Source organism: Mercenaria mercenaria, chromosome 18, assembly GCF_021730395.1.
Source record: "Mercenaria mercenaria strain notata chromosome 18, MADL_Memer_1, whole genome shotgun sequence".
Lineage (NCBI taxonomy): Eukaryota > Metazoa > Mollusca > Bivalvia > Venerida > Veneridae > Mercenaria > Mercenaria mercenaria.
In genome coordinates this window covers 7143351-7162876 of record NC_069378.1, presented here as the reverse complement: position 1 = coordinate 7162876, position 19526 = coordinate 7143351, and the positions used below count along the sequence as shown (strand labels likewise).

Sequence of the window (19526 nt, the reverse complement as noted above, 5' to 3'; positions counted from 1 at the left end):
CCTTTGACATCCAAGTGTGTCCTTGACCTTGCAGCTAAGGGCCCAGGTTTTGCGCATGAGACTTTGTCCCACTCCAGGGGAATATTTGTGCAAACTGATATTTAAATCCTGTTTTGCATGACCAAGTTATAGACCAAACAGGAAAAAAATCCTACTGACCTTTGATCTCCAAGTGTGACCTAGAACTTTAAGCTAGGGTTCTAGGTGTTGTGCATGACACATCACCTCATCATGAGAAACATTTATGCCAAGTAATATTGTAATCCCTTTATAGAAGGCACAGTTCTGGACAGGACAGGAAAAAAGACATGTATACCTTTGACCTCCAATTGTGACCTTAACCTTTGAGCTAGTGTTCTGGGTGTTGCACATGGCATGTCATCTCATCATGGAAAATATTTGTGCCAAGTAATATTAAAATCCATTGATGATCGACAGAGTTATGAATGGGACACGAAACAGACCATGTTCATGTCATGTTAACATTTGACTGCTAACTGTGACCTTGAACTTTAAGCTAGGGGTCTGAAAGTTGTGCACGACACATTGTCTTATTATGGGGTACATTTGTGCCAAATAATATCAAAATCCCTTCAAGGATGGCAGAGTTTTGGACCAGTGGGGACCTTTGCATTTTCTCTCCCAAGGTTTACTTTAAGAATTAGATGGATACTCGACATATTAAAATTTAAACATCACCAAATCATAGAAAGAAAGAATTGTTTTACATGAAAATTAAACAGCTTATAGAACAGATATATTATTCTAGAAACTGAATGTAAATTAACTGATTGAATTTCCTAAAAGTATTTATTTATTTTGTTGGGTTTAACGTCGCACCGACACAATTTTAGGTCATATGGCGACTTTCCAGCTTTAATGGTGGAGAATTTCCTAAAAGGGACCACATGAAGAGTTCACCTTTATGGACAGTGTAGGGCATTTAAATCTCACCATTTTCAAAGAGATGTTGCAAGTCTTCCTTTTGATGCATTTGCAACAATGTACGAGTGCTGACATGTCGAATAACTAGGTAAAACATTGTTCTCAGGAATTTTGAGAATGTTTATTTTCATTTCTTTACAAATGGAATTGTTTTTCAAAGGGGGACAACTTTTTGAGAATATTTTAAATACGAGAATGTATGGGACACAATGGGAAAACATATATTGAATAACTACATTGTCAGTAAATATGCTGAGCGCTTACAAACAATTGTTAGAACTTAGTTTTACAGTTTGTAATTCTCCTTTTATAGATTAATCATGTTCGTTTCATGCAACTCAGCAGGGCCCTCTCTACATTTTGGGGGATTGGGGCCGGGGCCCTTGGAGGGGGGAATTTCGCGTCGTTTTCAAGGGAAGGGGGAATTCATTCTGGAGATATGACATCTGATCATAACCCCTTACTGACACCGACACTGACTGGTTCGATCCTTGGCTTGGTTTTGCCCTTGAAGTTGATATTTTCTCTGAGGTTTACTTTATGCACAACACAACAAAAAATTTAAATTGAGGTCAAATATTTCTTAGCAAAAATTATTCAGAGTTTAATATAAAATTATTCACACTAACATCATCGTCATTATCGGTAGCACTAGCAGTATCCACGGACATTGTCTCAGCAGCAGCCGGAGCAGGGCTTCCCTTCATCATATCTACCTGATCGTGCATGTCTGGCCCTGGTGAAACAGCGGTGTCCGTGACAGTAGTTTGTTTTTTGAGGGCATGCTGCTTAAAAAGCAAATCTATCTTTGCGCATTTCGCCCCTGTTGCATCCGTGATCTTTTTAAGGTATGATTTTGCATTATGCGACATTTTTTTCCAAAGGGAAGTAACTTTGCATACACGCATCCGGGGAACTGAAAAACGCGCGTATTATACGGATCAGTAAAACTTTATCAGGCCCATTAAGTTACGAGACGCTCCTAAGACTATCGGGTATCGATTTTTTTCTTGAATTTTTTTTTCTTTCGAGGGGGAATTTTTCTATACTTGGGGGGAAAAAAACATACTATTTCGAGGGGGGAATTTCGGCCCCAAAAATCGGCAAACGAGGGCCCTGTGGCAAGTCATTATGTACATCTGCTTACAATAGTTGTTTCCCTTAGATACAATTGCATATTTTTTAATTTGAGGATTGTCACTTTTCTATTTGTCTATAATATGCAATATTTCACAGTTTGTCATTAACAAACGAACATAATGACTTTTGTGAAACAGACACGATTATTCCATAAAAAAAGATATAATGAACCGTATACTTCAACATCTAACAATTATTGGTAAACGGACAATATGTTTACCAGAAATCCCTGTCCAATAAATGTTTAAATGTATTGTCACGTTCTGTACTGACACCAACATTAAATCGCCCCTATTAGATATACGCACATATTGAGTGTGCTAAATACTGACTATAGGTTAGGGTTAGGTTTAACGTAGGTTTATGCGTGCGTACATTCAATGCGGGAGATTTAATGCTGACCTCTGTCCTGAACATCAAATATTCTCAAGAAGTTGTCCACCTTTTAAAACGAATTCCATTTGTAAAGAAATAAATCAAAATGTCTGAAAATGATGTTTAACCTAGTTATTCGAAATTTCAGAACTCATACATTGTTGCAAATGCATCAAAACGAAGATTTGCAACATTTCTTTGCAAATGGTAAGATTTTAAAGGCACTTCACTGTCCAGAAGGGTGACCCCTAAACTGCTTAACATGCTAAATGTGGTCCATTTTTACTAATTCAAGAATCCAACAATAAGTTGACAATAATTGTTTTTTTTAGAATTCTGTATTGTATAATCTACTTATTTTATATGCTGTGCATTTTTTATGTAAAACAACACCTTCTTTCTGTGATTTGGTGATGCTCAAATTTCAAAGGCAGTGGCTACGATTACGGTACCGTAATCCTAGCCTTCAATTCTAGGATTACGGAAGTTCCGTAATTTCCTAGATAATCCTATGAGGATAGGCTAGGATTTATTACGGAAGTATGTAAGAGGCATCAAATATATGTTAGGACATGAATAAATAATGTTGTAAACTTACTTATTTCACTTAAAATAGCGATTTGTATTCCTGTCGTACATACGGGTGTTGATTTCGCCCGATTCTATATGCGCGGAACTTGATCTAAAGTCACAGGCAAAATCAAATCATAAAATTTAAAGTATAAAATATTTTTTAAAATCCTTTTGAGCTATCATTAAGAATATAATTTTACATTTGTCTGTCATTTTCAAAAAAAAGTTTATATTTAGTATGCTTTTGGAAAGAAAACGTATGTATACAGGTGTTGACTTCCCCTGTTTCTTCACGGAAAACTCGACTAACCCAAAATGGCAGATCGATAACACGAAATACATGTAATACGGTAGGCATGAAAAAATCGCTATTTCAGTGAAATAAGTAAGTTTACAACATCATTTATGCATGTTCTTACATATACTTGATGCCTCTTACATTCTTCCGTAATCCTAGCCTACCCTCATAGGATTTTCTGGAAATACGGAACTTCCGTAATCCTAGAACCAGAAGCTAGGATTACGGTACCGTAATCCTAGCCACTGCCAATTTCAAAACGTCGAATATTCATCAAATCCTTAATTATCCTCCGAACAAGATTCGAACTTAGACAAGCTTACTGTGGCTGAGTGGCTGCTTTTTGATTTCCGACTTTTGCAGCCACCAACACAATATAAAACAAACTGTATACGTCGGATTAGTTCGACTAGATTCGAACTACACATAATCTTCATTATTATGAGGGAGTGTAGTATTAAGCAGGCTGGTAACATTGCCCGATCGGGCTTATGACACAAAAAGTAATATTTCTTGAAAAATAATGAACATATTTCTTTCAAACTTGGTCCATTTGTTAAGCATAACAAATGATACAAATTAGAATAAAAATAATTTTTGGTTGCCTTCAGTTTTGGTAGAATTATTTCCCCTTTTCAGATTTTTATGACGCATAATCTTTGAAGTCCAAAAAAACAATGTTCTAATGCTAAGTTTAAAACAAAAAAGGGTTAAATGGCTTTCTAATGCTCTAAATTATTGCGCTAGTACATGAATGTAAGCATTTTACTCTGCTTTCACTTACAACATTATAGAGAAATGTTAGTGCTAAAAAAATTGCTCATACATCTGCACTACAAAGAAAGTATTTACCCTAAATATATAGAATAAAGGTATTGGCGCACAAGTTTGGAGCACTAGAAAGCCATTGAACCCTCTTCTGTTTTAAACATTGCATTAAAACATAATATTTTTGGACTTCAAAAATTATGCATCATAAAAATCTGAAAAAGGGAAGTAATTCTAACTAAACTGAAGGCAACAAAGTTATTTCTATCTTGATAAGCATTATATGTAATGCTTAATAAATGGACCAAGTTTGAAAGAAATATCTTCATTATTTGTCAAGAAATATTACTTTTTGTGTCATAAGCCCGATCGGGCAATGTTAATTACCAGCCTGTTAAGAAGAAGAACTGTGACGGACAAACAGACGGACGGACAATATGCATGTCAGAGTTTACGTTTTGGCAGCTAGAACTAATATATCAGACATTACTTAAATTACTGTTGTAGCAATATCAAAAGAGTTCTAAGAAAAAGCTATGTCCCAGAAACAGTGTTTTCGTATGTTCCAGCGTTGCATAGTAAATGGAGGATATTAATCTAAGGGACGTAACTGTAAAATGACATACAATCAGGCGGGGTGTCAGACGTTTCACCCCCAAGACTGTTCCTCCAAAGACTTTTCACTCCCAATTTTGGGGTGAAAAGTCTGGTGTTTTAAAGCATATGAAGACTTTTCACCCCTTATTTGTTTTTATTATTAAATATGATTATAATGTTGTTGTTGTTTTTTTTTGCGGGGGGGGGGGGGGGGGGGGGGGGAAGTTGTATAGTTATGAATAATTTCATATGTATTATAATTAGGTTAATACATAAAAAAAATATTTTATGATGTTTGTTAGTAGAGTTGACCATAAACTTTAAACATCAGTTATTTACAAGGTTATCTTTTAATCCATTTGTTTGTTCAATGATTAAAAATGTGACTTTGATGATTAAAGGTACTTTTGATAATAGTTACAAAACTAAAAAATATTTTAATCCCTTTGTTTGATGTTCAGTGATTGAAAAAAATAAAAGTACACTTGTTGTTGTTCAAGGTTTGAAAGTTTGCTATCAATTAACAGTGTTGTGACATAAAAAAAATACATTGCTAAAAGCAGCTATCAAATAATTTACATCATAGTATAGAAATATATAAATATTTGCATATTTGCAAAAAGGACTTAACATGATCGGAAAGGGCCTGCCATATGTTTATTATTGGAATTTATTTAATTATTTCTTCATATGTCATTAAGACATAATAAAAGAAAATAAATTATGAAAAAAAAGTTATCATTTTATTTTTAAATGAATTATAGACAAAATACGAGTCATGGCATAAACCGCGCTGATCGGAAAGGACATAACATGATCGGAAAGGGCCTGTCACATGTTTATTATTTGAAATTATTGAAATATTTCTTCATATTTCATTTAACAAATCAAAAAGAAAATAAATTAAGAAAAAATATTATCAATTTTCGATTTTTAAATGAATTATAGACAAAATACGGGTCATTGCATAAACCGCGCTGATCGGAAAGGGCTTCAATCGGAAAGGGCCTGTCACATGTTTAATACTGAAAATTATTTAATTGTTTTAAATGTTGGGGAGAACAAGCTGATACACCAGGGCAACGACAAACAGAATTCACTTGTCTGTGGACCCGCTTAAAATTGCATACATATACTCTGAATCAGTCACGTCATTAGAAGTTATTACATTATTATTAAATTAAATTCTCACCTCTGATTTTCCAACGGAGTTTTACTGGAATGCCCTCTGTCACCTGTACATTTGTGTCATCTGATAAAACTTCTACTGTAGGCTCAGATTTGCCTTCCTTTGGTGCACGTATCTCTTCCACCAATTGTTTATCCTCAATTATATCAGGTGTAGCCTTATCTTTATTTGCGCTCTCCGGAATTATGTATTCTTCATTCACTTCATTTGAATATGCATTGTTTTGCATTGTCTTTATCGACACATCCATAGCTTTTTCAACAGTACAAAGTTTTTCAATGCCAGGGACTTCACTTTCTTTCTTCAAATACTCTGGAATTACTTGTTGTTCAGACACTTCTTGTTCGCTTTCTTTAAAAGTAACATTATCTAATTTGTCAAGATCTATAACTGCAGATTCCGTCTTTGCTGTTTGTGGTGATATTTCTTGTTCAGATACTTCATCCTCCTTTTCTACGACTTTGTTCGTTTGTAATTCTTTAACATTTTCTTTGTCAATTAATTCTTTAACACCTTCTTTCATTTTACTATCAGAAATATCATTTATTTCCCCAGTAATATTTTTGTTTCCTATTAGTCCAGTTCCATCGTGTTGAACCATTTGACAATTTTCAATAAGAAATGATTCATTTTCCGATGACGCCATGTTGATCTCATCAGCTGATGCAACTACAAGACTATTTGTAGCTTCTGTTTCTTTTGCTCTAATAAGGTATTGATCTTCCGACAAGTCTTTCAAAGACAAACTCTTGTTTTCGATTTCTTCTGTTAAACTGGCATCTTTTATTTTTATTTCATTTTGCTTAAAGTTATTTTGAATATTGATGATATTTGGTACCTCCGGTTTTGTTCATCTAATGTACCAAATCAATATATCTTTCACGGCTCCGAGAATTTTCTGCCGCTATCTGAATTCTCATGCTGAATACAGTATGACCTCCTTTGATTTTCTGGGTACCTCAATATGTTCATAAACCCTTTAAAATTCGTGGATTCTACATTTTACATTATAGAGTAGGAGTTTTATACTTTTGTGGACTGATACATCCCCGAAAATTAGTCTCTCAAAGATAATAAAAATAAAGTTTCAATTAAACTGCTGGCTACATCAAGACAAGGTCAGGGCTCAAACTGATTTTTTTCCTGGCATTTTTTAATTAGCAACATCATCAGATTAAAAACAAGAAATAGTTCCCTTACCTGATCTTTTCCTTATCAACATTGGGTGTGTTGGGTCACTCAACCCGTACTCATTTTCTGCTCTTATTCTGAAATTATAGTCCCTCTGTGGGTTCAAACCTGTCACCTTGAAGTCAGTGTGTGGGATGCCACGTGCGATAGTGACCCAGTTAGTATCAGGGAATTCTTGTGCTTCCAGTCTGAAATGTAAACAGATATTATTTTCTACTTGATGTAATACATGTTCCTTTTAGTCTCTTCTTCAAATACCAGGTAATCATTAATCTGCTATTAAAATGTCTAAACATAAACATAGATATCAATGTACATACAACTATCTGTATAAAGCAACTATTTTATAAAGCAACCACTTTAAATCCTGCTTAAATAGTTCTACTATATTAATATATTCCATTAAATGAAATTTTCATAATGCAACCAGCAACCACATAAAACCAACCTTACCTGTGAAAGTGTCTATTAAATGACTGTGTATGCAACAGTCTAACTGCAAATGTATACAATTAGTTTTTCATCAGTTAAGCAAACAAACCATTGCTGCCACAGTCCATGGACTGCAAGATGTGTCTGATATCTTAAAACAAATCTTGAACAATATTAAACACAGTTTTCAAACTTTTATACTAAAAAGTTTCATCCAGTATATTACTTGTCAACTATTCATAAAGATCTTAAAATAAGCATTAATCTTACAGGTAAACTCCACATTCATGTAAGCAAATGTATGATCATGGCTTTTCAAGTAAATATCACACTTCTGAACAGAAAAGCAAAAAGAAATCTTTAACTAAAGCTTTTTGTAAACAGTACACTCTTTTCCCAACATTCATATATATAATAGCTTGACTGCTGGGAAAGCTAGAAGCTTTTCAATAACTCACAATTTTGCTCTCCAGTAATACTACTACTGTATTTGACAGGGGTGGATGAGCTGCCGATACATTATCCACTTATCCAACCCTCTTATTCTCCCATTAAATACCTGTATGTAACTGGTGCGTAATCTTGTATATGTGTTGGTAGGTCAGCTGATCTCCATTGTAGTTTCACATAGTCTGAGTTAATGTCCACAGCATACGGCTCCTCTACTGGCAGTCTTGGTGGAGCTGTTAAAAGTTTGCATTGAAGGGAGGTAACTCATACATATTAGTATTCTTCAAACAAGCATATCACAAAAGAAGAAACAAGACAACTGTGATATCAGCACTTTTAGGTACTGATCAATATACTTTCTGATAGTTCCAGATTTATGCAATATCTGTGCAACTAAACAGATTGTTTGACGCCAAGTTATAGCAAAGTTTTAAACTCAACATTAAGGTCCTTGAATAACTTTCCATTGCGTTCCGTCAATCCTAGAATATTCTGGACTCCTTTACAATACTTTAAATTTCAGGGAAGTTATTTCCCTTTATTTACCTACTTTTGTCCAGTTCCTTGGTTTTCCAGGATCTTGTATTTCTGACACCCAATTAACACACTATAATCTGTCTTTTATCTACCAAACGTTAAAGCTTGACATAATTTGAAACGTTTTTCTTTACTGTGATGCTTTGCTATTTAACATATCGAGGGCTCAGAGCAAAACTAGTCTAAGTGTATACAGAAATAGAAGCAGATAGACTAGTTTCGCTCTGAGCCCTCGATATATAAGCCTAAGTATTGAAACAAAGTTAAGCTGAAAGCTGAATGAATAGAATTTGAGTGTATATGTAAAAACAATTTCTCACTTGTTGAAGCTTCAGAATAAACAATAACCTTATTCAATCATTACCTGCACGTCTTGGTATATAGACAGGATGTGTAGGTTCACTGCGGTAGGAACCACACTGTGCTCTCACTCGTACCAGATAGTCTAAATCAGGTCTGAGGTCAGCAAGACGTACACTGGGTGACGGGTGCTTTCTGTGAAGTACACTCCAAGTAGAGATTCCTGGTGGCGTCTGCATCTCTACCATGTATGATATACTCTCGGCACTGTCTGGGATCTCTGCTGGTGTCCACGTCAGGTGTACAATATTCTGTGATATATCACGGATTGAAGGCTCCTTCAAAGCAAACTTTGGTGCTGAAAATATGGAGAATAACATAATGAATAAATATAATATTTGCAGTATCTGACAACAATGTCAAACTTCTTTCACAACAGTGAAGAAAGAAATATTTGATATTGATTAATAATCTATTACATGCAATGCTGCGTAATATGCTACATAAGCAATTGCTGACACATCCTTATCAAGTACATAACTGTACAAATGTTAGAAAATATTTCTTGCATGCAAATGAACAAAACATTGTATTTCTTAAAGTAGTGGACCCGTAATGACAATCGGCAATTTTCATTTGTTTTTGTATTTTTCGTGTCTGTATTCAAACTTACATACAAAGGACACATAGTTGCAAGGAAATTGCTGACTGTTATTACAGGTCCATTACCTTAACTTAAAGAGGAAATTATAAAGATTTTTCTTCCTTTGCTCAAGAACAAGCACCTGTTCCAGTAAGTCAATTCAGAATTGCATTGCAAACAATCTTCTTTTGAGGCTACTAAGAAATGAACTGCAGAACTCAGAATTACCAAAAGAAGTGATAAGTTATTTCATCAAAGAAAGCCTCAATATTTAAAGGCAAATCAAAATTTCCAGAACACAGAAGACCAATAGGCCAATACATGTATAGTTAATCATATCAAGAACAACTTACCTGGCTTCCTGTAGAGTGTCACTGGCATACTAGGTTCACTCAAACCACTGTCTGATTCTGCAAACACTCGGAACTTATACTCCTGGTTCGGTCTCAGTCCTGTCACATTAAATGTTGTCTCTGGTACCTTTCTTGCTACTGGTACCCAGTTACTGGATGGCAACTCTGCCATCTCAACCTTGTAGTGTATCGGCGAGTGTTTCCTCTGGTATGCAGGTGTCTCTGCTGATCCCCATGACAGCTGGACAGATTCTGGGGTCAACTCTTTCAATTTTGGTTCTTTGTATGGTAACCTTGGTTTGACTGAAACAATTATAGAGTAAATAAGAGCTTTACTTGCTACCATATTTATCATACCTTCATCTTAACCTAAATTCAAACAACAACATAAAACTAAAAATGATGCTTGTTCGTGAAAGCTAAGGTGCACTTTGGTATGGTATGTAAAGCAAGCCATACTAACTGGTAAGAACTGCATTCTGAAACAACCATTAATGCCTGTATTTATATTTATCTATAGTTATGTGTAAGTATCTGGACGGCCAAGTATAACAGCATCTTTCATGCTCGTAAAATCCAAATTAAAACCATGACACTATTATTACCAACAGGCCAACAGGAAAGATTTGTCCTGTGTCCATTGTGTTTTCTCTTTAATTAAAGTCTTTATTATCACCATTGGTCAAACACTACATACTGTACTGTTTAGAATTAATACAATATCGGTTACTCAATGGTTTGTCTGTCAATAGATAAAACTGTTGGCCAGAGCTTCAATGGAATAACATGATAATCATATTTCTGTATAAATCGTCAAATCTACAAACTGGATAAATGTTTAAATACAAGGCATATACAGATAACTTCACATTAGGCCACACCAAATTGATGTCTTGTTCTGCGGATTGTTTTCAAAAATATTTGGGGCGAGCGAGCGAAAAAAAAATTAAAATATCATCATTTATTGAAGCGAGCGAAGAGCGATGAAATAATTTTTTTTAAATAATCGCTTGTGTCATGTTTATCACCAAATCAAGTGTATTTCTATTCATAAGCCGGAAAAACAAATGTGTGTGAAGTAACATTCAGACAGCATTGTCTTTGGAGTATTGAATGTTTAATGTGTGATGCATACAATAAAAAGTAAGAAATATATCAGCGCTTTTATTATTCTGAAATGTCTTATTTATCCCATATCACTTAACAATTTTCTCTGCTAGTGACATTAGACCTTTTAACCTTTGAAGTGCTGGACAACATGTATCTATTACAAATGTAGATCACACAGAACTCTATAGAACCTGTTAATCTGAGGTGGTACTATTCAGTGCGAAGTCTGCAGGCTGGGTTTTACTGTCAGAAATCAAATGAAAATCCAGCACTTTGAGAGTTTGACTATACAAAGTAAACAAAAACAAATGTTGACACTTTTGAGTGACATATAAGCAAATGTCTAGAATTCCTGATGTATTGTCATGTACCATCTTTAATATCACTCAAACCAAATAAAGAATTGTAGAACAATAAAAAACAAGAGCGCCGCCAAGCGGGGCAATATACGCCCGAAGGCTTACATCATAGGATGGGAGCAAAATTTTAAGAACTTGACTGTTGTAGCCCAAAAGGACTGGAACAACAAAAGGAAAACTTCAAAAAACAAATCTAAGTCCACAAAAAATATATTCAAAGTCTACAAAAAAATCCTTATCAGGTACAGGTATGTAAAAAATATACACCTTAAAATTAAAGGTACCATCTATGTTGTACCACAGAAAAGTGGTCTCGGTTTTCCCTACGGCCAATAATAAAAAAGTTTCAATATAAGCTATTTATAGTAACATAAAAGGGAAGTAATTAAAAAAAAAAATATTTTGTAAGTACAAAAAAGAGATCTGCCAAATAAAAACAAGAGCACTGCAATGCAGAGCAATATACAAAAAGCAAAGTCATATATGACCTTTGACCCTTAAGTGTGACCTTGACCTTGAAGAGAGTCATCCGGAACATGCGCTCTGCACATCGTTACAATGTGGTGAACATTTCTTCCAAGTTACTTTGAAATCCTTCCAGCAGTTCAAGAGTTACAGAGCGGACACGAAACAAACTGATATGACTTTTGACCCCTAAGTGTGACCTTGACCTTGAAGCAAGTCATCCCGAACATGCGCTCTGCACATCGTCTTGGTGTGGTGAACATTTATGTCAAGTTTCTTTGAAATCCTTCAAGGGGTTCAAGAGTTACAGAGCGGACACGAAACAGACTGATATGACCTTTAACTCCTAATTGTGACCTTGACCTTGAAGCAAGACATCCAAAACATGTGCTCTGCACATCGTCTCGGTGTGGTGAACATTTGTGTAAAGTTTCCTTGAAATCCTTCCAGGGGTTCAAGAGTTACAGAGCGGACACGAAATTGCTAACGGACAGACGGACGGACAGACGGACACAAGCGTCATAACATAATACATCCCTTCAGGCGTATAAAAAACAACCTGCATTTGAGAAACACACATAACCCCGGCGGGTTTTACACGACTGTATCTGCGGAAATATTCATCTTATTGTATAGCGCAGCAGCCCTAATATCTCTGTAAAACTGCAGCTCGGGAAAATCTCAACAGCTGTTGCTGAAAATACCTGCAGTTCGTCATCTCAGCATGAGATAAAAAAAGACATAGGGGGCTGCCATTTTGTTATGCCCAATTTTTAAAGCTATCGAATATTACAAAATTTAATCGAATAAACTCATACTACCGGGGTAGGTATCCCTTCTGTGCGGTAGGGAGACTACGTAGTCGGATCGGTGACTGTATTAGAGAACATGTTCTTCCGTTGCTATGATAAATTACCAGTAAGGTGTGTTTAAACTTCGGATTTTTCCACCTTTTTTCTTCGTTCCTACTGATTTCGACCCAGCGCCAAAAATACGCTAGGTGCGGGTGGTAAAAAAAATCAAAATATTTTTTTTTCATTTCCCGTCAAATTGGTGCTAATCCGACGAACAGGTAATCAGTTTGGTGTGGCCTTAGAGTTAGACCCTATGTTCTATATTTGGTATGGAAAGGATTTTATTACTAAATACAAAATTAATTTTACCAGGCATGGTGGTCAGGGATGCTGATGGACTAGGAGCGAGGTACCCAGTGTCTACCTGAGGTATCACACGGAACTGGTAGTCCCTCGTCGGCTTCAGACCTGTAATATGTCAAGATATAGCATAATCTACAATGGCTAGAGGCAAGGCAAACAATGGTTGGAGGCAAACTATTCGAAGTCAGCAACTGTAACCTTTAGCCTGCTAAATTTCTAAAATGGACTGGTCTATCATTCAATTTGGGCAGTACCATTTATTATTCAAAGGGGTGTTCACTGAAAATTTACTGACTGAATAGCTAACAGTGCAGACAAAAATCAGCCTGCAGAATGTGGAGGCCGACCTTTGTCTGCACTGGTCGCAAAGGCAGAATCACTTGCCACCAGCAGGCTAAAGGTTAACCACAAGGTCACAGAAACAGCTCACTTATTTTTCTATATATTTTTTTTTTCTCTTAAAATCTGTGCTTTTCAAATTCTTTTCAAGTTAATCTTTCAAACCTTACTTAGGCAAAAAGAAGTTTGTGAAGTATTTCAAGTATACCTGTGACTTTATATGTGGTTTCCAAGACTCTTGTTGCTATTGGTCGCCATTCAGAAAAGGGAGATTCCAACATTTCTACCTGGTAATTGATTGGTTTATCAAGGTCATACATTGGTCGTCGCCATGTCAACCTCAGAGAGTGAGGCTCCACTTCTGAGATTATAACTTTCTCTGGCAAACCTCTCGTTACTGCAATAGAAACAAAACATGTTATAAAACATGTTAAGGAAAATAACACAAGTCATATGTTAAAAACTAGCAATTACCTAAATGAGGGCAATTTACTTTGCGATTTCACTTTTTAATTTTAAATTAAACTTAAAAACGAATTGGCAGACGACTAAATCATAAGCAGTCACTGCCATTTAAAAGTTTTTCTGACAAAATAATTTGCTTGTTGCCTTAAACTTCTGTGGCATTCCTCCTTGTCCAATTGTCCAATAGTGTTTTTCTATACAGTATTAACTACTTTACCAAATTATCAAACATAAATCCTAACTGGTACTGTACCAATCATGCTGTCATACATTATGCTATAGGACTCTTTTCATTAGTAATGAGCCGCGCCATGAGAAAACCAACATAGTGGCTTTGCGACCAGCATGGATCCAGACCAGCCTGCGCATCCGCGCAGTCTGGTCAGGATCCATGCTGTTCGCTTTTAAAGCCTATTGGAATTGGAGAAACTGTTAGCGAACAGCATGGATCCGGACCAGACTGCGCGGATGCGCAGGCTGGTCTGGATCCATGCTGGTCGCACACCCATTATGTTGGTTTTCTCATGGCACGGCTCAGTTGTGTTTAGTTCAAAGCCCAAACAAGTACTAAAAATTGAACTCTTAAAGTCCAATTTCAGCCACACAAAACGTATGATTTTACAGGGGCTACTTTTTTCTTGAGTAACCAGAAAATTTCATACTTATGTGGATAATGATTAATGTCTGACACAGTGCCTTTTTTCACCAAGCTAATACTACTAAGGCCAATGTTATACAGATGATTTGGATATCAGTCTAAAAGCTGTAACAGCTAATATCTTGTTTTTGAGCATAATTTTGAAACTGACCAATGGAAACACTACTTCATGAAACTGACCAATAGAATTACTTCTTTTTGAAATTGACCGATGGTAATACTGCGTTGATTGTGAAACTGACCAATAGAAACATTACATTTTGAAACTGACACATGGTAATACTGCATTCTTATAAAAAAGTATAAGTATATAGTATTTATATCTATAGCTCTTTGATTTTATGACCGCTCTCCAAACCCTTTTAGTTATTCATGTCACCGCTGTTGTGGCCAATCTGACATCCAAACCTTTAAGCACATAGCAAATGAAAGTAAACACTGACCTGGTGTCTGCCTCATGGTTACAGGCAAAGCTGGGGAGGGTGGGCTGACTCCGTAAGGTGTCAGAGCTCGAACCCTGAAATTGTAGTCCCTTTCTCTGTCAAGGTGCATCACTCTGTATCTGGTAGTGGGTATTCCTGTCACAGGACAAAATATATCAATCAGGTATCTATGAATTTTATAAAGCAATAGCCTATCCCACAATATACAGGTAGCTTTTAAGTCAGAAACAAGCATATTATATATGAAGATTGGCAGATGAATGTTGTGTGAAAACTGAAGCGTTGTTGCAATCTTTTAAAAAAAAAGAATATTTCATCTCACAGTGGAGCAAATATGTTTGGCCCTTATTTCTGTAAAACAGCTGAGCCAGTTAGATACTAAGTTTCAGATAGGGAGTAAGCACACTGTCTGTTTATATTTATTTGCAAGAGGGACACCGTCACCTTGAAGATGTACATATACCTACCTGTAATAAGTGTTCTCCACTCAGGCAGTGGTGGTTCCTGGTATTCCAACATGTACATCAATGGTTCTTCATCTATATTGTATGGGGGAATATCTACACGGTCCCATGACAAATTCACACTTCTGGTATCTGGCTCATACTCTAACACTTCCAGTCTGTCAACTGGTGCCCTGGTCTGGGCTGCAATTAAAGGGAGATTATCAACCTGAAAGACTTGGATATAAATGTTTTATTGTTGACAGGTAAAGAATGTCAAATGATCAAGGTAAAATTTAGAAAATAACAGAATGCAAGACGCTTCATGTAAACATGACAACCACATAAAAAGATTCATGTTTTCTATTTACAAATTCACTAGTCTTTCTATCTTTATATAATTAGTTGTCAGACAGACCTACACTTTCACAAAGTTACCCCGATCTATATACATCCTAACTGACACAGCAAAGAAAGGATTCAATATTTATCCGTCTTTAATACCAAATTTTACTGAAATCAAACAAGAAATTTTGGAAGGAACCACGTGAAGATCTTATAAAAAGACAGACAAAACATATACAAACCACCAACACTTATAATACGAGAGACCTAATTAATCAGCCTACCAAGTTTTGTGTAGAGTGACACTGCAGGTGATGGCTCACTGACTATACCGGTTGGTGTCTTGGCTCGGATCCTAAACCTGTAGTCATGACCTGGTCTCAAACCCTCAACAATGTACTCAGTGTCGTCTAAATCTCTGGCGATGGTTCTCCAATCTTTGTGTGGTGGCTCTTCAACCTGAAACATTATTTTCACTCAATTTTCATGATTCTTAAGATGTCAATTACAATATGATCTAAACAATTAAACTTATAATATATAAAGTCAGAATCTTTCAAAAATAAAATTTGTATAAAATCAAATTAAAGCTGTAAAATTAGCTTTTAACTTTAAAATTGAATTTTTCTTTCATTTTACATGCTTTCACTTGAAAATGTGCAAAGTACCTCAACGGTCTGAATAAAATTATATCAATGTAATAGAATTACAAAAGCATAGATATAAAGTTATTCAACTTTATTAACTCTTCAATGTTTTATGTTCTCGGCACATGTACATAGCATTACCTCTAGCATGTAGAGAAGTGGAGCATCATCCATTCCAAATGCAGGTATATCAACACGTGACCAGGACAACTTGGCTCTAGTATCCTCATAGTCAATGATCTCTGGCCGGGTAACAGGAACACCGGGGAATGCTGAAATATACCATAACAAAATATTGCAATAAAGTTTAATATTGATATATTTCATATAAAACTGCCATCCAAGTGCTTCTTTATTTATTGATTAGCTTCTTTACTGGAGCATTCAAATGAAAATATGAATGTTTGTTTACTATGGGTTAAACAACATTTTTTGAACAGTAATTTATTTATGTAATGACAGTCAGTTAAAATAACCAGTCTAACTTGTTTTTCAAAAGTAACAGACAACTTCCCAACAGAAATCTGAGCTCGAGGACTTCTGACATATTGTGAAACACTGCTCGCTCGAGCATCAATGGCTTGATCATCCGGGCTTGCTCGAGCAATCATGATGCCAGGTACTTTCTTTTTCTTTGTATCATCTGATGTTGGATCCCTTGCAACTCTGGATACCTCAAGCATTTTGCTCTTCTTTCCTACCCACTCCCCTCCCAGCAACCTTGTTTGATTGGTGTTTTACTGTATCATGTTTTATGTACAGTCACCTTTGACAGCATTCACCTCGAATAATGTTGAATGTAATAGTCTCATAGAATTCTATCTATGGAGCTGAACAGGCTCCTGCTGAGCATAAGAAATGCTTGTACTGGTGAATTATGGGATGTGGTCAGCAGCAGGGTACTACTTCTTCCTAGTAATGCCCGTAAAATATGTTCTTATCTAGTGTTGATTAGAAATTTGAAATCTATTATTTAACGTACCTGTAGCCCTGGGAAGCCACAAAGGTTCTGTTGGTTCACTGATACCAAAATCATTCTCTGCTCTCACCCTGATCATGTAATCTCTGTCATGTGGAAGCTCAGACAAATAGTGGGTTGTGTCTCGGAGGCGACTTGACAGAGGCATCCAGTCTTTTCCTGCAGGACAAAATAATGTCAAGACAATAACCCTTTGTATGTTTTGACTGGTTCATATAAAATATAAAAGATATATTGAAATTTTATATTGGCAATTTCATAAAATTACTTCTTTGCCTAAATATATCTTATGTTAGACAAGGTCCCTGTTCATTTGTGCTAAAAAAGTGAAAAGAAATCTGTAAATTTGAGAGTCAGTGACAGTATACCAATGTCAGATGTTGTTTTCACCTTATTTACATAAAAAAGTTCCTTCTAATCCTATTTCTTTAATGGATTAATGCATCAAATAATTCCCTTATTTTCTTTTAATTTACACAAAATTTCAATCCTCCAATCTAACAAGGATTGTTTAAAAAAAAAATACTTCACATACTGTACCTTTCAGGTAAATATGCATCCAAGACATATACATACTATGTTAGCCTTCATCACACACCAATAAAATTGAAATGAAATAAATTTCTTAAAATTCCTAAAAACAAATTCAGAAAATATCACAACATCTGGTAATTTGTCCATCTCTATAATGCGCTAATTATTTAAAGATTCGCCTCGAAAGTAGATAAAATGAAAAATGACTGTTAATTGTGTTAATTATGAAAATGTTAAGATGGCATTATACCAGGAAGCTCTTTAGCTTCCAGTCTGTATGATACTGGGGGTGTTCTCTTTGACTGGTATGTCTCCACTGGTCGCCATGCCAACCTCAAAGTCTCCTCCCCTAAATCAGTAATGATTGGTCGATGTGTAGGCAATCTGGGCGGAGCTAAATATGAACAGAAGAGATGAAAACAGAATTGAAAATAAAGATATTACCTCACTGATGTTTAAATCTTCTCCAAACACAGAATTTGACTTCTTTTGAATTTTGGTTAACTGTTTTTCAACAGTATTCCAGTTATGTAATGGCTGCCAGGTAATCACATTTAATTTAGTATTCCTGGATTCTGTACCAGTACAGACATCTACAGCAGTAACTGAAAACTTCACTGTATCAATCAGAAGTGGTTGATTTACTTCAGACAGTATGGTCTTCTTTCAAAGGGAGACAATTACCTTTGCCAGGGGAGTTAACTCATGGCCTCTCAATTTATATTGTGTTCCTATTACTTAGCTAACTGGATGGGCCAATATCTAGAAGTCTATAATGTTTAGAATGAGGCATTAGTAATGAGTCATTAAAATGATCACTTTTATTATTGTTATTATTATTATCATCAAAATTAATATTTTCGTTATCAAGTTGTAACAAAAGTACACACCATTAAAATGTTAATCTAACTTCCTGATAACTAAGCATTAACTTAGACAATAAATAACATTAGTGCTTGATACACAACAATATTCATAAATTTAATTAGCAAAAATAAAAATACTGAAAAAAGTTAAATCAAAACATTTTTAATATAAAAATATTTATACTAACCCCGCATTTCGGGCAAATCCAACTGTTTGCTAGTTTCATCTAAACAGAAATAGAGAATAGAAACAAGCTAAATTAAATGTGAAATAAAATGTTTGTCATTAAATTAAAGTAAACATAAAACTCCAAAAGTTGTATATCAATTCTTTTTGACGCATTTCAGCCAAAAATTCTTCAAATTTTTCATGTTTCCAGGAGTTTTATGCATACCTTTGGGTAATACAAAGCAAGCAAAGAAAATCTGTAGATCAACAAACAGGATTGTCATTAACACAACTCGGGTGAACACATGTGACAGGTATGAACTTGTGTGGTAAGAAAGATGGTGAAAATGCATATACAACCTGTGCAAGAGGGTATCATTTCCCAGTAAAAAGCTGGTATATTCAGAACATGGAAGTGGGGATAAAAAAGCTTTTTAAAACTGGCACAAAACACAGCATGCAGTGTCTCACTATAAAATGGCTGAAAAAGTGAGGTAACTCCATAACCTGTATTTTGATGCATGTTTTAACATAGAAAAGGTTAAAAGCCTTCAATTAGGTTCTTAACAGTTTATCAATTCAAATGCTGAGTGAATTAGAAGAGCTTGAAAAAGTGCAATCTGACATTTTATCTTAAGAGAAAGTGACATAATTGTGTCCAGACATGTGAGAGTCATGCTATAACTGACTTGTGTTGTGGCATAGGAGGAAACAACTGGTAAATCAAAGTGTATTCCATGCCTTGAAGAATGGAAC

General features: G+C 35.4%; 2 protein-coding genes across 2 annotated transcripts in view; both read right to left on the bottom strand.

Annotated features, from left to right (window-relative positions):
• LOC128550831 (muscle M-line assembly protein unc-89-like) overlaps positions 1-9175 on the bottom strand; it is a 112730-nt gene extending 103555 nt beyond the window's left edge. The window contains exons 1-4 of the mRNA XM_053530667.1: positions 8860-9175; positions 8068-8191; positions 7086-7264; positions 5889-6617 (exon numbers count right to left, since the gene is read on the bottom strand). Coding sequence (XP_053386642.1) covers positions 5889-6617; positions 7086-7264; positions 8068-8191; positions 8860-9175 — 1348 coding nt within the window. The remainder of the gene's footprint in view (positions 1-5888; positions 6618-7085; positions 7265-8067; positions 8192-8859) is intronic.
• A 596-nt stretch (positions 9176-9771) lies between these two features.
• The window catches only part of LOC123539355 (muscle M-line assembly protein unc-89-like), an 84318-nt gene continuing 74563 nt past the window's right edge, over positions 9772-19526 (bottom strand). Inside the window, exons 23-32 of the mRNA XM_053530263.1 lie at positions 18790-18828; positions 17986-18129; positions 17205-17360; positions 16364-16494; positions 15860-16034; positions 15255-15434; positions 14788-14922; positions 13430-13618; positions 12889-12987; positions 9772-10094 (exon numbers count right to left, since the gene is read on the bottom strand). Of these exons, the coding sequence (XP_053386238.1) occupies positions 9772-10094; positions 12889-12987; positions 13430-13618; positions 14788-14922; positions 15255-15434; positions 15860-16034; positions 16364-16494; positions 17205-17360; positions 17986-18129; positions 18790-18828 (1571 nt within the window). The remainder of the gene's footprint in view (positions 10095-12888; positions 12988-13429; positions 13619-14787; positions 14923-15254; positions 15435-15859; positions 16035-16363; positions 16495-17204; positions 17361-17985; positions 18130-18789; positions 18829-19526) is intronic.